The sequence below is a fragment of the Lepisosteus oculatus genome, chromosome 2 (genome assembly GCF_040954835.1).
Source record: "Lepisosteus oculatus isolate fLepOcu1 chromosome 2, fLepOcu1.hap2, whole genome shotgun sequence".
NCBI lineage: Eukaryota > Metazoa > Chordata > Actinopteri > Semionotiformes > Lepisosteidae > Lepisosteus > Lepisosteus oculatus.
The window spans coordinates 64,901,549-64,916,312 of record NC_090697.1 but is presented as its reverse complement, the minus strand read 5'-3'; the positions used below and the strand labels follow the sequence as shown (position 1 = coordinate 64,916,312).

General features: G+C 37.4%; 1 protein-coding gene across 1 annotated transcript; it reads left to right on the top strand.

Annotated features, from left to right (window-relative positions):
* The first annotated feature begins 260 nt into the window (after window positions 1-260).
* ftsj1 (FtsJ RNA 2'-O-methyltransferase 1) lies at window positions 261-10,258 on the top strand. The gene is made up of 11 exons (XM_015341693.2): window positions 261-323; window positions 2,451-2,585; window positions 3,183-3,252; window positions 3,768-3,870; window positions 4,303-4,381; window positions 4,612-4,664; window positions 5,653-5,706; window positions 5,799-5,901; window positions 7,639-7,722; window positions 8,452-8,555; window positions 9,246-10,258. The coding sequence occupies exons 2-11, from the start codon at window positions 2,465-2,467 to the stop codon at window positions 9,489-9,491; spliced, it is 1,017 nt and encodes a 338-aa protein (XP_015197179.1). The 5' UTR covers window positions 261-323; window positions 2,451-2,464; the 3' UTR covers window positions 9,492-10,258.
* Window positions 10,259-14,764: the final 4,506 nt, after the last annotated feature.

Genomic DNA, 14,764 nt, shown 5'->3' with positions numbered 1-14,764 from the left:
CTTAATACAGAATCTCTATCTTCAGTACTCACTTCACTGAAACGAAAGAACAGTGTATAAACAGAAGCAATATATATTTCCTTTTCACTGTTTCACACCCAAACCTTTAATGCTACGCTTCTGTCTCTCAAAGGTTTAATACACAGCAGAAAAACACCCATATCGTTAACTAGCAAAGTAAACGCACCCACTAGTACGAACCCAGCTTTTTGATCAGGCACTGAACAAGCCGTCTTAGTCATCTCCCCCGTAAGCATTTGATTGGTTGTGGGGTCCTCATTTCTTTCATGTACTGTAGGAAGCAGAACTGGTAGTAACGTGAGGTAAGCTTAGTACGTGTTTAATCAGAAAAAATATAATACAGTGGAAGTTGCAAATATAACTTTTTAATACATTGACTGCAAAGATGCTGTTTTATTTTCAGTTAATTTTGTCCCATATTTCTTAATGTGAAGTACTAAATAAATTGTACAGTAAAATGCGGCTCTGTAGGTTAATGAATAGATACTAAATTTACCAATTTCACTTCTTCATGATAAACGACTTATAATATTAAATTAGTTACAGTATAAATGAGTATTTCTAAAAAACACGGTCATTTTGCGAACTTTAAGTGAAAGTAACTTACTGAGAGAGCTACTAATTCATTTTATACAAATAGATTTTTATTAACTCGTGTTTTTGTCTTATTTCTGTATACACCTGCTGTGATACTAATTTATTAGCAACTAAATGCATTACAGGCCAGTCTATGTAGGACTAATTACTGTTGAAGTTGTAGCTCGACACTAATTCTTTCGTAATGTTAGACTTTGTCCAACTACGTCGGTAGTTGGGGCATGTTATAATTGCATTTTGGTGCATTCCTGTTGTTACTGCTCTTTAAAGGGTAGCATCAGATCATTGAATTGCTCATTATTTTTTATTTTGGTGAATGCCTTTGCACTAAAAAATAATTCTCCTTCCTTTCTTCGAAGCGCCATTACTTCGGTAAAGCCTTTTGATGATTTTCCAAAACAAAAAAAGTCTTTAAAAATTACGATCAAATGTGTGTAAGATTAAGTTCTTCATATGTTTTACTTGGTGTCTTCCTGTATTTACCAACAATATGTTTGTATTTCATTTTAAGGTGTAAGATGTTTAAGGAGCTTTTTAAGGTGTTTCATTAGTTTATATGCAAGAGTTATACATTCAAGCATTGTTATTATGTCTGTACAGTGTTGACATTTTGTCCATATCGTAAAGATAGTGCCTTTCAATGGATTAGAATTCCCACATTGCTTGTTAACCTCAAAATAGTATTGTTAAATTACGTAGCCAAAGAAACTGATATATTATTGATTTTTAAATATAACTGAACATGGCAGATTTTAAAAAAGACAGGTTTCGTTTTGACCTAATTCTGTTTTATTCATATATTACTGTCTTCTCTGATAGAATGAATGCAATAAATTTCACACCTAAGAAGTTGAAACAACTTAATCTTTTAAGTTGGCATTAACAAGAAAGTAACTCATAGTTGAATGAGCTAGTAGCAGTGAGATGTAGACTGGTCAATTTGTAGCTCAGTTTTTACTGCAGGATTACTATCATCAAAAAGTTGCTACGCAGTAACACTTGTGCAGGAAGGAAGCTGTTAGAGCTGCTTTTTTTGGAAAGATAGACAGCAAAAATACAAACAATAAAACATCTTAGGAACTGGTAGCTGGTTGGCACAGTGGTCATAAAAGCTGTATACTTTTTCATGTAAATAACTTAAATTTGTTGTTCTATTTAAATATTTTCATTTTTAGAAGTTTTAAAGTCATAATAATAAAATGTCCTACTCAGATTCTTGTAATTTGTAATACACAGAGAACAACATAAGACTTGTGTTCTCTTTACGTGGAGTTAAAAATTGCATTTACGCAGCACTCTTCATCCCAAACGGTCTCATAGTGCCTCATCTATATGAGGTGACTTGCTTTAATAAGCATCCCCATTCACAATATTGGAACATGTGATTTGAATTTCTGCCCAGAGGCAAGGGTGCTACTGTTTCATCAACAGCACTTACAGCAGCAAGTATAGACTAGGCCCAGCAGTGCTTATCTTTTGAGATCTAATGAAATCAGGCTAGAAGGTGGTCACACTTCCCAAGAGTGTAACACTCATTTAGAAACTTAAGAGCACAAGAGAAGGTTAAAGAGAGTTGGCCATTTGACACATTTAGTTTAGTACTTAGCTGCTAATTGGTCCAAGAATCCTATCTCATCTTTTTTTGAAAGCAGCCATATTGCCGACTTCAACAACATCGCTGGGCAGATTGTTTCATACTCCCACTGTCCTTTGGGTAAAGATGTTTACCTAATCATGGCTATATGAGATACTTCTGCTTATTAGGAGAATATCAGTATAAGTTTAGTATGGCAGTTAATTATGCATGTTATTGTAATGTTTTGTATGTTAAGCATACTGGGAGACAATGGGACGGTCATCCAAAGACAAGAGGGATATTTATTACCGTCTGGCCAAGGAGGAGGGCTGGAGGGCCAGAAGTGCCTTTAAACTGTTGCAGTTGGATGAGGAGTTCAATCTCTTTAAAGGTACTTTTCAAACCTGTGTGCTTTCCTTTACATCTTACCGTATGATTCATCAAAGCGGATCATTTTGAAAATACTGGTTTATATGCATTTGCTCAAAACAAGGCAACATACTTGAAATAGCTCAAGTAGGTACTGTAGCTGCGTCAGCATGTGTAGGCTGCGAAGAAACAAGTAAAAGTAAAACCTTAACTTGTTCTTTTGCAACATATTTGAATATCAACTCCTAAAGTTTTTCAGCCTATTGTACTTTCTATGCTTCCCTGTACGAAATGCATATAGATCTGTGTGCGTCCAGTACTGGAAACATGATGGCCTTTGCAGTAGTGTCAGTGTACAGTGATGCCTCATTATGATTTCTTATTTATTGCACATCTCCAGTCATTGTTTACACGTCTGGATTGTTTACATTCAAACTGTCTACATGTTTACTTGTACATTGTCTACTGTTTGTTTGTATATTGTCTTGATGCACTGTTTGCACTTTGTTTTGTTTTTTACACTTGTTTTACAATCGAGAGACTTTCTGTAAGTAAGAAATCCATTGTACCAGTACCGGTTACATATGGCAATAAAGTTCAAGTTCAAGTTCTCCCACAGGAGTCTGCAGGGCTGTTGATCTCTGTGCAGCACCAGGGAGCTGGAGCCAAGTGCTGAGCCGCAAACTCCGGTAAGCCCTGTGTCCACTGTGTTCCAGGTTCTCACCATTCCAGGCGGTTCAGTGGTTACAGTAATGGGATTGTGACCAGGAGGTTCCCAGTTCAAGTCCCACCTTTGCTGTCAATTTGTGTACCTCACCCTGACCAAGTTGCTGAATTTCTTTTTGCTCCTTCCTTTGCTTGAGATACACTATCAAGCTGTTGTTAACAGTGATTCTGCAGCAGTTGATTTGGAGATTGTATTGCACCTTCTCCATTTCTGCCCCTTTCTTGGTTTAAATTTGTATGATTTGTAATTGTATAATTGTACCGAATCTTTAATTGGATTCCTAAAAAGTCTGCATTGTGCTGTACTTGAGACATTTGAATCAATCGCTTTATGTAGCCATATCAGTCATTTGGGAACAGATCCTCATGTATAATGCTGACCTGGTCAATAGGCTTCAGCCCCTGTGGCAGGATGTCTGAGTGATGTGTTCGTGTACTGTTTCCAATCGGTAAAACATGGCCTGTGGTCTGTGTGCAGAGGCGATGGGGAGAGGAGCGTGGGGGTGAAGATTGTGGCTGTGGACCTGCAGGCCATGGCCCCCCTGCCTGGGGTGACTCAGATCCAGGGAGACATCACCAAGGTGAAGGGACTGCGGAGGACATGTCGGGTTGGGCGCAAGTTGGTTTGGGGATGAGTTCAAATTCAGTTTGTATTACCTGCCAGTCGAAAGAAGCAAACAGGTATGGAAGGCCTGCTGTGATATTTGCTGTCGTACCACAGAAAATGATCAGACTCCCATTACGCAGCAGTTTGAGCCATGTCTGGTCCTTGCAAGTTCCATGGTCGTGTACAGATTGTGTTGATAAAACAGAACATCTTACATTGTATATTATTTTTAACTTAAAATGTATTTCAAAGCAAGTATACTTAAAATACGGTAGCCAAACTTAAATTCCCACCACATGTTATTGGTTTACCTGTGAGGGCCTGAATCTGGTAAAATCTTGATTGTGGTATGTCTCATTCCGCTGTGCAATAGAAGTCTGATCAGGCTATTTTGCTGTCTCCCTAGATATCCACAGCCCAGGAGATTATCAGGCACTTTGAGGGACAGCCTGCTGACCTTGTGGTGTGTGATGGTGCCCCCGATGGTAGGTACATGGCACTGCAGCAGTTTAATCTTCTGCTCAGCTAAAAATGCCTTTAATCACAGTCTCGAAGCAGTCTGTACAGTAAGTGAAGAAAGAAACAGAATTATAACATTCAAGAGCAAAATGTTACCTGGAATAATGGTATTTTTAAGATGGGTATTGATTGGGATTTTTGGTTCGGAAAGGACTGGATATTTGGGGCATTATTGTACCTTTGATTGTATCTGTAGTGACTGGACTTCACGATGTGGATGAATACATCCAAGCACAACTGCTGTTGGCTGTGAGTATCCCTTTACTTGCATGGTATATACTGTGATTGGATCTAGGGCCTACCCATTCTCCATGAAGGATGCACGTGCTTTTAATAATAATAATTGCTTACACTTATATAGCACTTTTCAGGACACTCCACTCAAAGAGCTTTACAGGTAACAGGGACTCCCCTCCACCACCACCAATGTGCAGCATCCACCTGGATGATGCGACGGCAGCCATAGTGCTCCAGAATGCTCACCAAACACCAGCTATCAGTGGGGAGGAGAACAGAGTAATGAAGCCAGTTTATAGGTGGGGATTATTAGGAAGCCATGACTGGTAAGGCCAATGAGAAATTTGGCCAGGACGCCGGGGTTACACCCATACTCTTTTCAAGAAATGCCCTGGGATTTTTAATGACCACAGAATGTCAGGACCTTGGTTATACGTTTCATCTTAAAGACAACGTCTATTTTACAGTATGGTGTCCCTGTCACTGTACTGGGGCATTAGGACCCACATGTCACTATACTGCTGCATTGGGACCCACATAGACTCACATTGCAGGGTGATGTGGCTGCATACATCAAAAGGTTTTCTTAATAAATTCACAAATTGGGCAGTTTTGTTTTAATTAATAATGATAGCAATATCCAACAGTTTTAGCTTTTTGCATTTGCATGTAAGCAATCACTTCTATTTTCTGTTTTGGAAAGAAGAGTCATGTAGTGCGATACGGCAATTGGATTTAGCTTGCAACAGTGAGGCCAGTCCCAGAGCAATTAAAAACAACACCAGAAAAGGGAAGATTGTTTAAAATGTGCTTGGGTTGATTATAGTCTAAATCTCAGAATTATAACGCTGAAATAACCACCTGTTTAACTAAACCTTAGTAAAATGCATACATAAATGAACAAAATATGAAATAGAGTTTGGATCATGACTTGCTTCAATGCAAATTGCTCATGTTTCTCTTTTTAATTTTTCTTGCTCTTTTTCGTTTCACTCCACAGGCTCTTAATATTACTACTCATGTTCTCAAGCCTGGTGGAAACTTTGTGGCGAAGGTAGGGGGATGAGAACTACTTTGTGATTATTCTGTAACATTTTTGGCCATGGTAGTAAACCGATATTCTTGTGTTGATACTTCCCCGGGCAGATTTTCCGAGGCAAGGATGTGACTTTGCTCTATTCCCAGCTGAAAATCTTTTTCTCCACCGTCACGTGTGCCAAACCAAGAAGCAGCCGGAACTCCAGCATTGGTAAGCAAGTGTCCTGGTAAACATAATAGGGCGGGCATCTTCAGTTCAATTACTGCTGTTGTTGCAAAGGCAGTTTGCATTATTTGCTACATTTGGAGAATACCAGCTTAGTACACTGCCTCACAATGTGCAAGTGTTACAGCAGTTTTGTTTGTAACTTTAAAAAACTAAGTTATAGACTTCTTTTCATAGAGTTACAGTTATAACCAAAAAAGCAAAATCTTGGTTTATAGTCTTGGGCAAAAAAAACAGAATGGCTATCTTGTTTTTGTTGTTTTCTTGAATGCAATGTTCACTACTCCATCTAAGTTCTGTGACAGTAGTCAGCTATTTTTGTAACACACATGGTCTTCTAATGTCTGTTGCACAATAGATGTAGGTAGTTTTTTTAACCCTGTGTATGCCAGACTGCTCTGTACTTCAGCAGTGGTGCTGTTTTCAGTGTCTGAGTTTTGGGCATGTGGGCAAGTTTCAGACTGTATTTATGATTTTTTTTCCGTAACCGATGCCTTAAAGAAAGCTGAAGCTCTCTTGACTAGGTTTCTTGAAAAGCTTAACTCGAAATGAAAGAGGTAATTTGTACTAGAATAACAATTAAACTTGTCCTCATGTTTGGATAATATGCCAGTTGTTTTCAATTGGTTTGAAATATTAGAAGAAATAATGTATCAAAATAAGAAGAACTTCTTGTCTTTAATTAGTAGCGAATAATCATTGAATTTGCATGAGTCAATGCAGGTAGCACAACATTTAATGAGAAGAATATTTAATGAAGAATATTATTTTAAAAACTATAGAATAACAAAGCTTTCTAATCCTGATTGTCATGTGCCTCTGTCTTCTGTGCTTAACCAATTGAATCACCAATCAGAAGACTATTGGTTGAAAACTAACTTTGTTTTAAACCAAGCTGAAGCCGTATTTCCTGAAAATAATGCACAAGAAAAAAGGCATTGAAACTAAGATCTGATGACAGAAAACACTTAAATTATCTAAAGCTCAATTATCAAAATTAATAGTTTAGTCATTTTAACTGTTTGAGGGCTGAGATGGAATGAAAATCAGTAGGTAAAGGAGTACTTCAGGACTAGGACCGGGAAATAACGCAGAAATAATCCTTTAACAGCTAAAATAGAAAGAAATCCCTCCAGAGGTGTTTGTAGTGTCGGAGCTGCAGGTACAGTAGAGATTGAATTTACAGAACTCAAGTAGAAAGTGAAACTTAACATTGCTGTCTGTTTGAATGTGTCTTTTAAATCCTTGGGGCTTGAAGAACTTCAAAGGGTATCAAACTCTAAAACTGAAATGCAATGATAGGGTACTGTATTTGTATGCAATATATAGATTCTTTTTACTGAGAACTACCTTTGTACTACATACAGTTAGTGTGTGAGTTAGGTGCAGAAAATACAGTACTAGTGCAGGCAGATCAAAGCAAGTGTCTTACAGCACATACAACTGTCAGTTACAGGCCACTGACTACAGTTTTGCTGGTGCTGCATTTACATTTCAGACAGTCAATGTTCGACAGTCTGACTCTTTGAATAGTTTTTGGTAAAATATTTTTTTGACTACAAGCACTACTGTTGATCATGTGCAGTACATCTTTTATGTTAAATATTAATATTCCATTACAGAGCCTGTGTGTGTTTTTTATGCATTTGATTTAGGCAAGGCCTGGTGTAGAAGCTCATGCAGAACTGCACTGCAATTTATTTCCGTGTGTTTCTTCTGCAGAGGCATTTGTGGTATGCCAGAACTACTCTCCCCCTGAAGGATATGTGCCAAACATGTCTAACCCTCTGCTGGATCACTGCTACGGTAGCCCTCTTGCCGCTTCTTTACTTGTTGTTCCTTTCAGCTGCATGTTGAATATCCACATTTCTTGCTATTTTTGAACTACTGTCTGTACTTCATTTCTTGGTGATAGAGAGATACACACCTTGAACAACAGTCTCACAGACATTTGCTTTTACATCCTGTTTAGCAGTAGATAGGGATCGATTATGCCACTTAGTGACATACAGATTGTACCTCACAGACCAGCACTGTGTCTGCCTGGTGTTTCGGAACTCCTGTGTATATTACCTTCAAGGATTTCAATGCAACCAGTGTTGTAAAGCTTATTTATAAACCTCTGCTTCTTATTCCGGGAACCTAAACTGACCACAGGCTTTATTCGCTGTGCACTAACAGTGTACAATAAAAGTTTGTTTTTCATATAAGATTGTGTTTGAGAATTAAAGCAAAATGGGGTTTTTACTGGGTCTCCAAAATACCCCATATATAATATTATTATGGTGTATCATGGTAGAAGCAAAGGGTTTTAGAGCACATTGAAATCTTAGTCAGAGAATACATCATTAGGAAGAATGGCAAAGCTTCAGAAAGCCTCAGGGAAAATAACAAGGAAGTTGGGATTAATCCGGGAAAACTTTCGTTATGGTGACCGAAAGATGGCTGTAGAATCAGATTTTGTGCTGGGTAAGGGGTGTATTTTAAAGGACATCAGGAGGATAATTGTCTTGTTTCACTTTCCTGTCTTTTTAGATGTGGACTTCAACCAGGTTGAAGGTCCAAACCGTGTCATTGTGCCCTTCCTTGCTTGCGGAGACCTGAGTGCTTATGATTCAGATCGAACTTACCCTCTCCAGGTAGTTAAGCACCCATTTTGTGTTCTTCTTTCTCAGTTTTATATAGCCTTGAGACCGGTGATCTACAGTTGGAGAATCCTGGCCCTTTAGTTTTCTAAAAGCCCTAGACAAGTGGCTACACATGTTGAACAATTGAGCCAGTAACTGAGTCAGTAAAGCAACTGAGGGATAGGCTGGAATGATAGTTACGGTACCCCTTGTCTCTTCAGGGCCAGAGCTGGATTATTAAACTATGTATTAAAGTATATGGCATCTGCCCAAGACTTCTGTTTCAGATCACCTTAAAGAAGGAAAAGCTACAAAAACACCCAAAAACATTTACAGCAAATACTATTTAAGTTTAGAAAACACTCAAAGAAGCAGTGGAAGTGTATGAAGCTTACATGAAGCTAATGTGAGTAATCAATGGAAGTTTTTGTTTGCCTTGGGACCGTATCCTAAGGTCGCATGTTGACTTTTGAAAATTGGATTATGACAAGGGGTGCTGTCTTTCCAACAATACCTAAAGCGTCTGCAGCATGTACATGCAGAATTGTTACGTGGAATAATTGTGTGTTCACTGTGGAAACACTTAAGTGCTTCATGCAATATTTTATAATTTAGTCAGATAGTACATTAATGTTAAGGGTGTAAAACTGTATGTTTTAATACTGCCTTAGGTAAGAGCTTCAGCTTTTCTTTCTCCTACAGCTGGATCCCAGTAAAGAATATCACTACCTGCCTCCTACACAGCTGCCAATCCAGCCTCCCTACCAGCAAGCCTGTCATCTGCGCAAACACAACCTGTTGGCCAAGGAAGATGTTTCTTCCACCCCACGGGAAGGATCCAGCCCTACGCATGACCTGTCCTCCAGTCAGCTGGAGAGATCCCCGACACCCCCTTGTACATCACCAGACTTGGCCAATCCAGATCAAGCACAGCAGGGACTGTTGTAATAACAGAGGGACTCATTCAGGTTTGTAGAGGACAGTTGATGTCAGTTTTTATTTTATCCTACAAATCCCTGGAGAAGGCAATAGGTTTGGGGTGCATTACCTGTACAGACATGAATGGAAGAACAATAATGGAAGAAGGACCTGAGGATAACAGGGCTGTGATTTTGGGTGGGTATTTCGGAATTTGTATTAATTGGTTAAAAGCGTCCTTCAGGTGTTTAAGGTAGTCTTTTTAAAGTTAAAAGTGAAGGGTGTTATTCTAAACAGCGGTATCAGATTGGGTTTGTCTTTGAACCATGGAGAGTACACCATTTATAGGCAATTTTATCAGACACAGGCAGGACAACACTTTTAATACAATGTTTTTGTGACTAAAAAAACAGCTGTTTTATTCTGTTTATGTGGAGTTTTTCAGATACAAGTATTGCTTTTTAAAAACAAAAGCATTGGAGTTTAAAGTTAACATTAACTTCCTTCACTGAAAAAGTTATTTGAAATAATTAGCACCTCACATTACTGTAACAATGCAATGTAAAAATCCAGAAGTATTTTAAATCATTTTTGCATTCTTTCCATAGAAACAAGTAAGTTCTTCATGTGTGATATCATCCAACAAAGGCTTCTGATAAGAAGCTAAATACCATAGACTCAGATTAGTCTGTGCACATGATTTTATTTGTAAATTGTTTTCTGTTTTGTTTTTAACTTATGTATTCGTTTTATTTTTGAATACCAACAAAATTTAAATAAAAAAGACGCTAAAACCATTCATGTCTTAATGACTGGCACCTGCAAGTACAGTATATGCAAAAGATTACAGTTTATTAAGAAGATTTTAAACAAAATAAAAGAAGAACCAACAAATAATAGATCTTGGGGGAACTGAACTCAGAACTGTTTGCCTTCATAGAAATTCGCCCTCCTTGAGGAAAGCTGGTATGAAGAAAACCCGGAAAGGCTAGTGTAGCTTTGGTGCATGCCTTTATGTGACACAGGTTGCATGAGTAGGTAGACAGCAATAGAATTGCAAAGCTGAGGCCATGTCAGACAGTAGCAGTAGCCCATATAGATATCCATAGAGGAGCCAGTAGGGATCAAGGCATTACATTCTTTGAGTTATCAGATGAATGGACAATGGCAAAGCTGGAAATCATTGGGTGTTTCATAAAATGCCAGAGCTGTATTGCCAGCATCATGCTATTGGCAGGCTTCATGAAGATACCCTGGATCCTGGTGTAGCAGGGGTAGTCTCAATTATCGGCTTGGAGCAGTAGTAGAAGGAGAGGATGGCTGTGCTCACCATGATGGAGAACATTAGGTCACCATGAGGAGGCAGTAGTTTGTTCAGCAGGCTCATACACTGTACATGTCCACAGGTAGCAGGTTATCTGATGGGCTCTACTGGACAAACACAAGACTATGATCTCCTAAGCTGTCCAGTGGTGTATTTTAGTTAGGTCTTCAGCAGAATGTAGAAGCTGACAAAAATATATATTAAGATATATATTTTCAAGGTGTATTTTCAAAATATCCTGTCTTTAAGATTAAAAACATTTAATCTTAAATGACAGGATATTTGTTTAAAAAACATTTTAAATCAAGCATTCCTTTGTGCACGAACAGGTAAAAGTTTATTCCATGCCGAAAAGAAAAGAAACACAATGTTTCTTCTGTGGAGCCTTCTTTAGGTGTTGAAGGAGGCTCCACATCTGAAACATTGACTCTTTTCCTTTCAGTATAAAGTAACCTTTACCTCCTTCCTTTACCTCCTACTCTATTGCCACCTGCATATGCTGATGCAGCTACCTACTTAAAGTCCTTTTGTGTGTTATTTAAAAAAATAGGAACACCTTTTGACCGCTTATAAAGATTTCTGTTTTAGTGCAAAATGCTTTCCAAGTGTTTGATATCAAAGGAATGCGTGGAGTCTGTGTTTGGAACCATATTTATTTTGCATTTACCTTCAGAAAGAACATTGCAGAATGCTTTTTAATACCAACCTGTAAGTACAGAACAAATTAGGGACATTCATAGAATTAACATATGCAAATCAATGTAATTTTAGGTTAGAGAAAAGGAATAGCACTTGTGCTCTGACCTGCAATTACTTGTCAATCAATTTTGAATTTGGTAGTCAAGTCCAGAATTGTGAGAGAGATGCACATTGGCTTCCTGCATTGAGCAAATGCCACCACTCAGTTCTGTCAAAACTTATATTTCTGTTCATTCTGTAGAACTTTCTTGCAGAGCCTCAGGATACCATAAATAACCTTACACCAATCTTTCTTAATATATTTTGTGTTTTTTAATTTGTCATGCTCTGGACTGCAATTCGAATTAATTAAAAAAATAAAATTTTTTGAAGCCTGGTGGTGTATGAAGGAATGCTGTTGTTTCCTGAGCAATGTCACTCTCAGGATGCTGCACCCAGCATTGTATAACATTGTGGCCTTAATTTTTGTGGTAAAGGGGGCATTCATAAATTGTACTAATACTTCCTACAATACCTTTTTCAATGGACTTACTGTACGAAGGCTGGTACCACTCTAGTTCACTCTTCCTCTGTGTTATTGTGTTCTATTACGTACCAGTCACTTATTCACCTTAAAATAATCACTTTTGCACCAACACTTGTTATCACGCTTCCTAAATCCCTCACCAGAAACCCACCTGCATCCAAAAACTATCCTTAATTTTACACCTCTTTACCTATAGACACTTGGGGTTGTAACACAAACTAATGTTTGGTGAATTTCTGGGCCCGGAATTTATTTGTCCTGTATCTGAAAGATAGCCTGTCCCACTGAATGAACACAAGCCATTAGAAATTCTTAAAGTACATCAATTAATTCCCTAGTCTCTTAAATAATCCTAAGAAATGTTGTAACATTATTAAATTTATGGTGGAAAAAAACAATTTACCTGTCATATACCAGTTTTAATGGCTTAGGAAAATAATGTTGTCACATAAAAATAAACGGTTAGTTCACTTAATGAAAATTTCATTCTGGTAGTAGATTGATAGCCAACTATAATGCTCATTCAGTTGAGTTTGAGTGTTCAGGACCCTTCAGTTTTATGATGCTGAGAGGTAATGAATCGGAAGTACTAGCTGAGCTTTGTAAAAACTGGCTGTACTAATTCTTCTGGTCATAATAGTATTGAAGCATTTTTTCCCCACTTTTTATGTCATCTGCTCCACTGACTTACTGTGCTCAATCTCTCTTTTAGAAAAGCTGAATTTCCAGAAAACTGGAAATTTGTCTTTTTTCTGCCTCTTTCTAAGGGGGAGATAAAGTACATGAGATATAAGAGACCCTAACCACTGTAGACCTACAGTGGCTATGAAAAGTATTCACCTACCTTGGATTGTTTCACATTTTACTGTTACAATGTGGAATCACAATCACAATAAAATAAGAAATCCAAGGTGGTGGATACTTTTCATAGCCACTGCATATCCATTTTGCCTTTGCCTTTATAAGATCACAGAAAAAAATAATAAGCATTTAAGTCTTATTGGGAGATTACAGATCAGTGTGGAAAATGACGTTAGAGATTTTTCATTGGGAAAATAATTCCCAGTTTGGTTTACAATTATTTTCACCATCCTACAATTTACAATGTACTTTTGTCAATGGGTGCTCCACAAGAGTAACCACAGATTTTGAATGCATGTTATTTCAATTTGCTACTGCCAGTGACTGGAACAATCGAGTAAGTAGGCAAATATCTTTCTTTCCATCTGAGAGACACAATTGTATGAAATCATCTTTTCCGCCTGACTGTTGCATTTGTTAATATCTTGTTGCCTGTTTTATTTGATAGTTCTTTTAATGTTTTGTCTTCCTTTCAACATTGGTGTAAGCTTCTTGGCCAAGCAATTACTATAAATGATGATTTGTATTCTTGACTGACTTATGTAGTCATTTAAAGGATTATTTGTTCCATGAGAGTAGTTTATGTCTTAAGCTGGATCTTACAAATGATTACAATTTACAATTTAAGTAAGTGCAAAACTCTTCACATACAAATCCAAGATGTGATGTAAAATTCTAACAATCAAACAGATAAACAACATGTCAACAAACACAATGTGGAACTCTTAATCAGATACACAGTTCTTTATTATAGTACATTATAATAAATAATTATCTGAAACATAATTTGAACAACAGAAAAGACCTATGTCATAGGTACAAGTACAACAATGTGAGTAGCTGGATGAGTTGTCAAACCAAATCTGGAGGTAAACCCATAATCTCAATTACCAGAAGATTTTGAACAATTCTTTTAGGTTATTTTGCTTGAACGGATTCAAAATGAAAACTTTGAATTTTGGTGGAAGTTTCCCTGTTGAAAAAAAGACAAAGTTAATAGAAATGCTAAAATAAATATGCATTTCCTTATTTCCATACATATTTCCTTATTTCCATAACACAATTCATTCCTGAATGTATTGTCATGGTGACCAGAAACTGTAAAATATTACAGGTGTACAAAAGAGTCTCCTTCTATAAGCCTCTCTGAAACTTACCAATATAAAGAGGCTAGTGCTGTCTACATTAATTCAAAGTCCATTGAGTATAAGAAGACCCAGGTGGAAATCCAAGTGCTAGAACTATTCTGGCATCTCTTCATGACTGCATCATGTTCACCAGAGGTTTGTCCCATTCTGTAGATTTGGATGTCATTTGCTTTTTGAGATTAGCAGAATGAATTCAGAAAATACAAAACACACAAAAGCTGATCTGTGCCATAACTGTAAATAATGGCCCAGGCCAAAAGCCAAGTTTAATAATAGACTCTGATGTCTTGGTCTTGAACTCAGCTTTTCATTTTCAATTGAATGACTTGGAAAAGGACATTAGCTGCACAATTCTCTGGTTGGTTAGACCAGCTCTTGTTGTAACCCTGGAAAACGGCAAGTGAAAAAATAAATGATATATTAAAAATAAGGGAAGTTGTCTTTACTGTTAGCCTTAAAAATGACCATTTTTAAAAAGAACAGTTAGATTTTGCAAGGTTTTCCAGAAAGTCAATCATGTCTTCTCCAGTATTCATCTTCTCCACTGACCAATCAGGGATCTTCTAACCTTAAGTGTCCAACAGCTACCTGACTTCTGGAGTGATGCTTATTTGCATTCCTACTATTTTGTTAATATGACGCATATTACAGAAGATAAATACAGAAATGGATTGGATAATATAAACATTTTTTTCTCCATTAGTTTTTCAGTTATTTCTGTGCTTATACTGTATATTCTCTCCAT

Excerpts from the sequence above, each read along its gene's own strand:
- ftsj1 (XM_015341693.2), top strand. The coding sequence starts at position 2,465 with ATGGGACGGTCATCCAAAGACAAGAGGGATATTTATTACCGTCTGGCC. Across the intron at positions 5,902-7,638 it reads CAGCCGGAACTCCAGCATTG|AGGCATTTGTGGTATGCCAG; the intron begins GTAAGCAAGTGT and ends TTTCTTCTGCAG. Across the intron at positions 7,723-8,451 it reads TCTGCTGGATCACTGCTACG|ATGTGGACTTCAACCAGGTT; the intron begins GTAGCCCTCTTG and ends CTGTCTTTTTAG.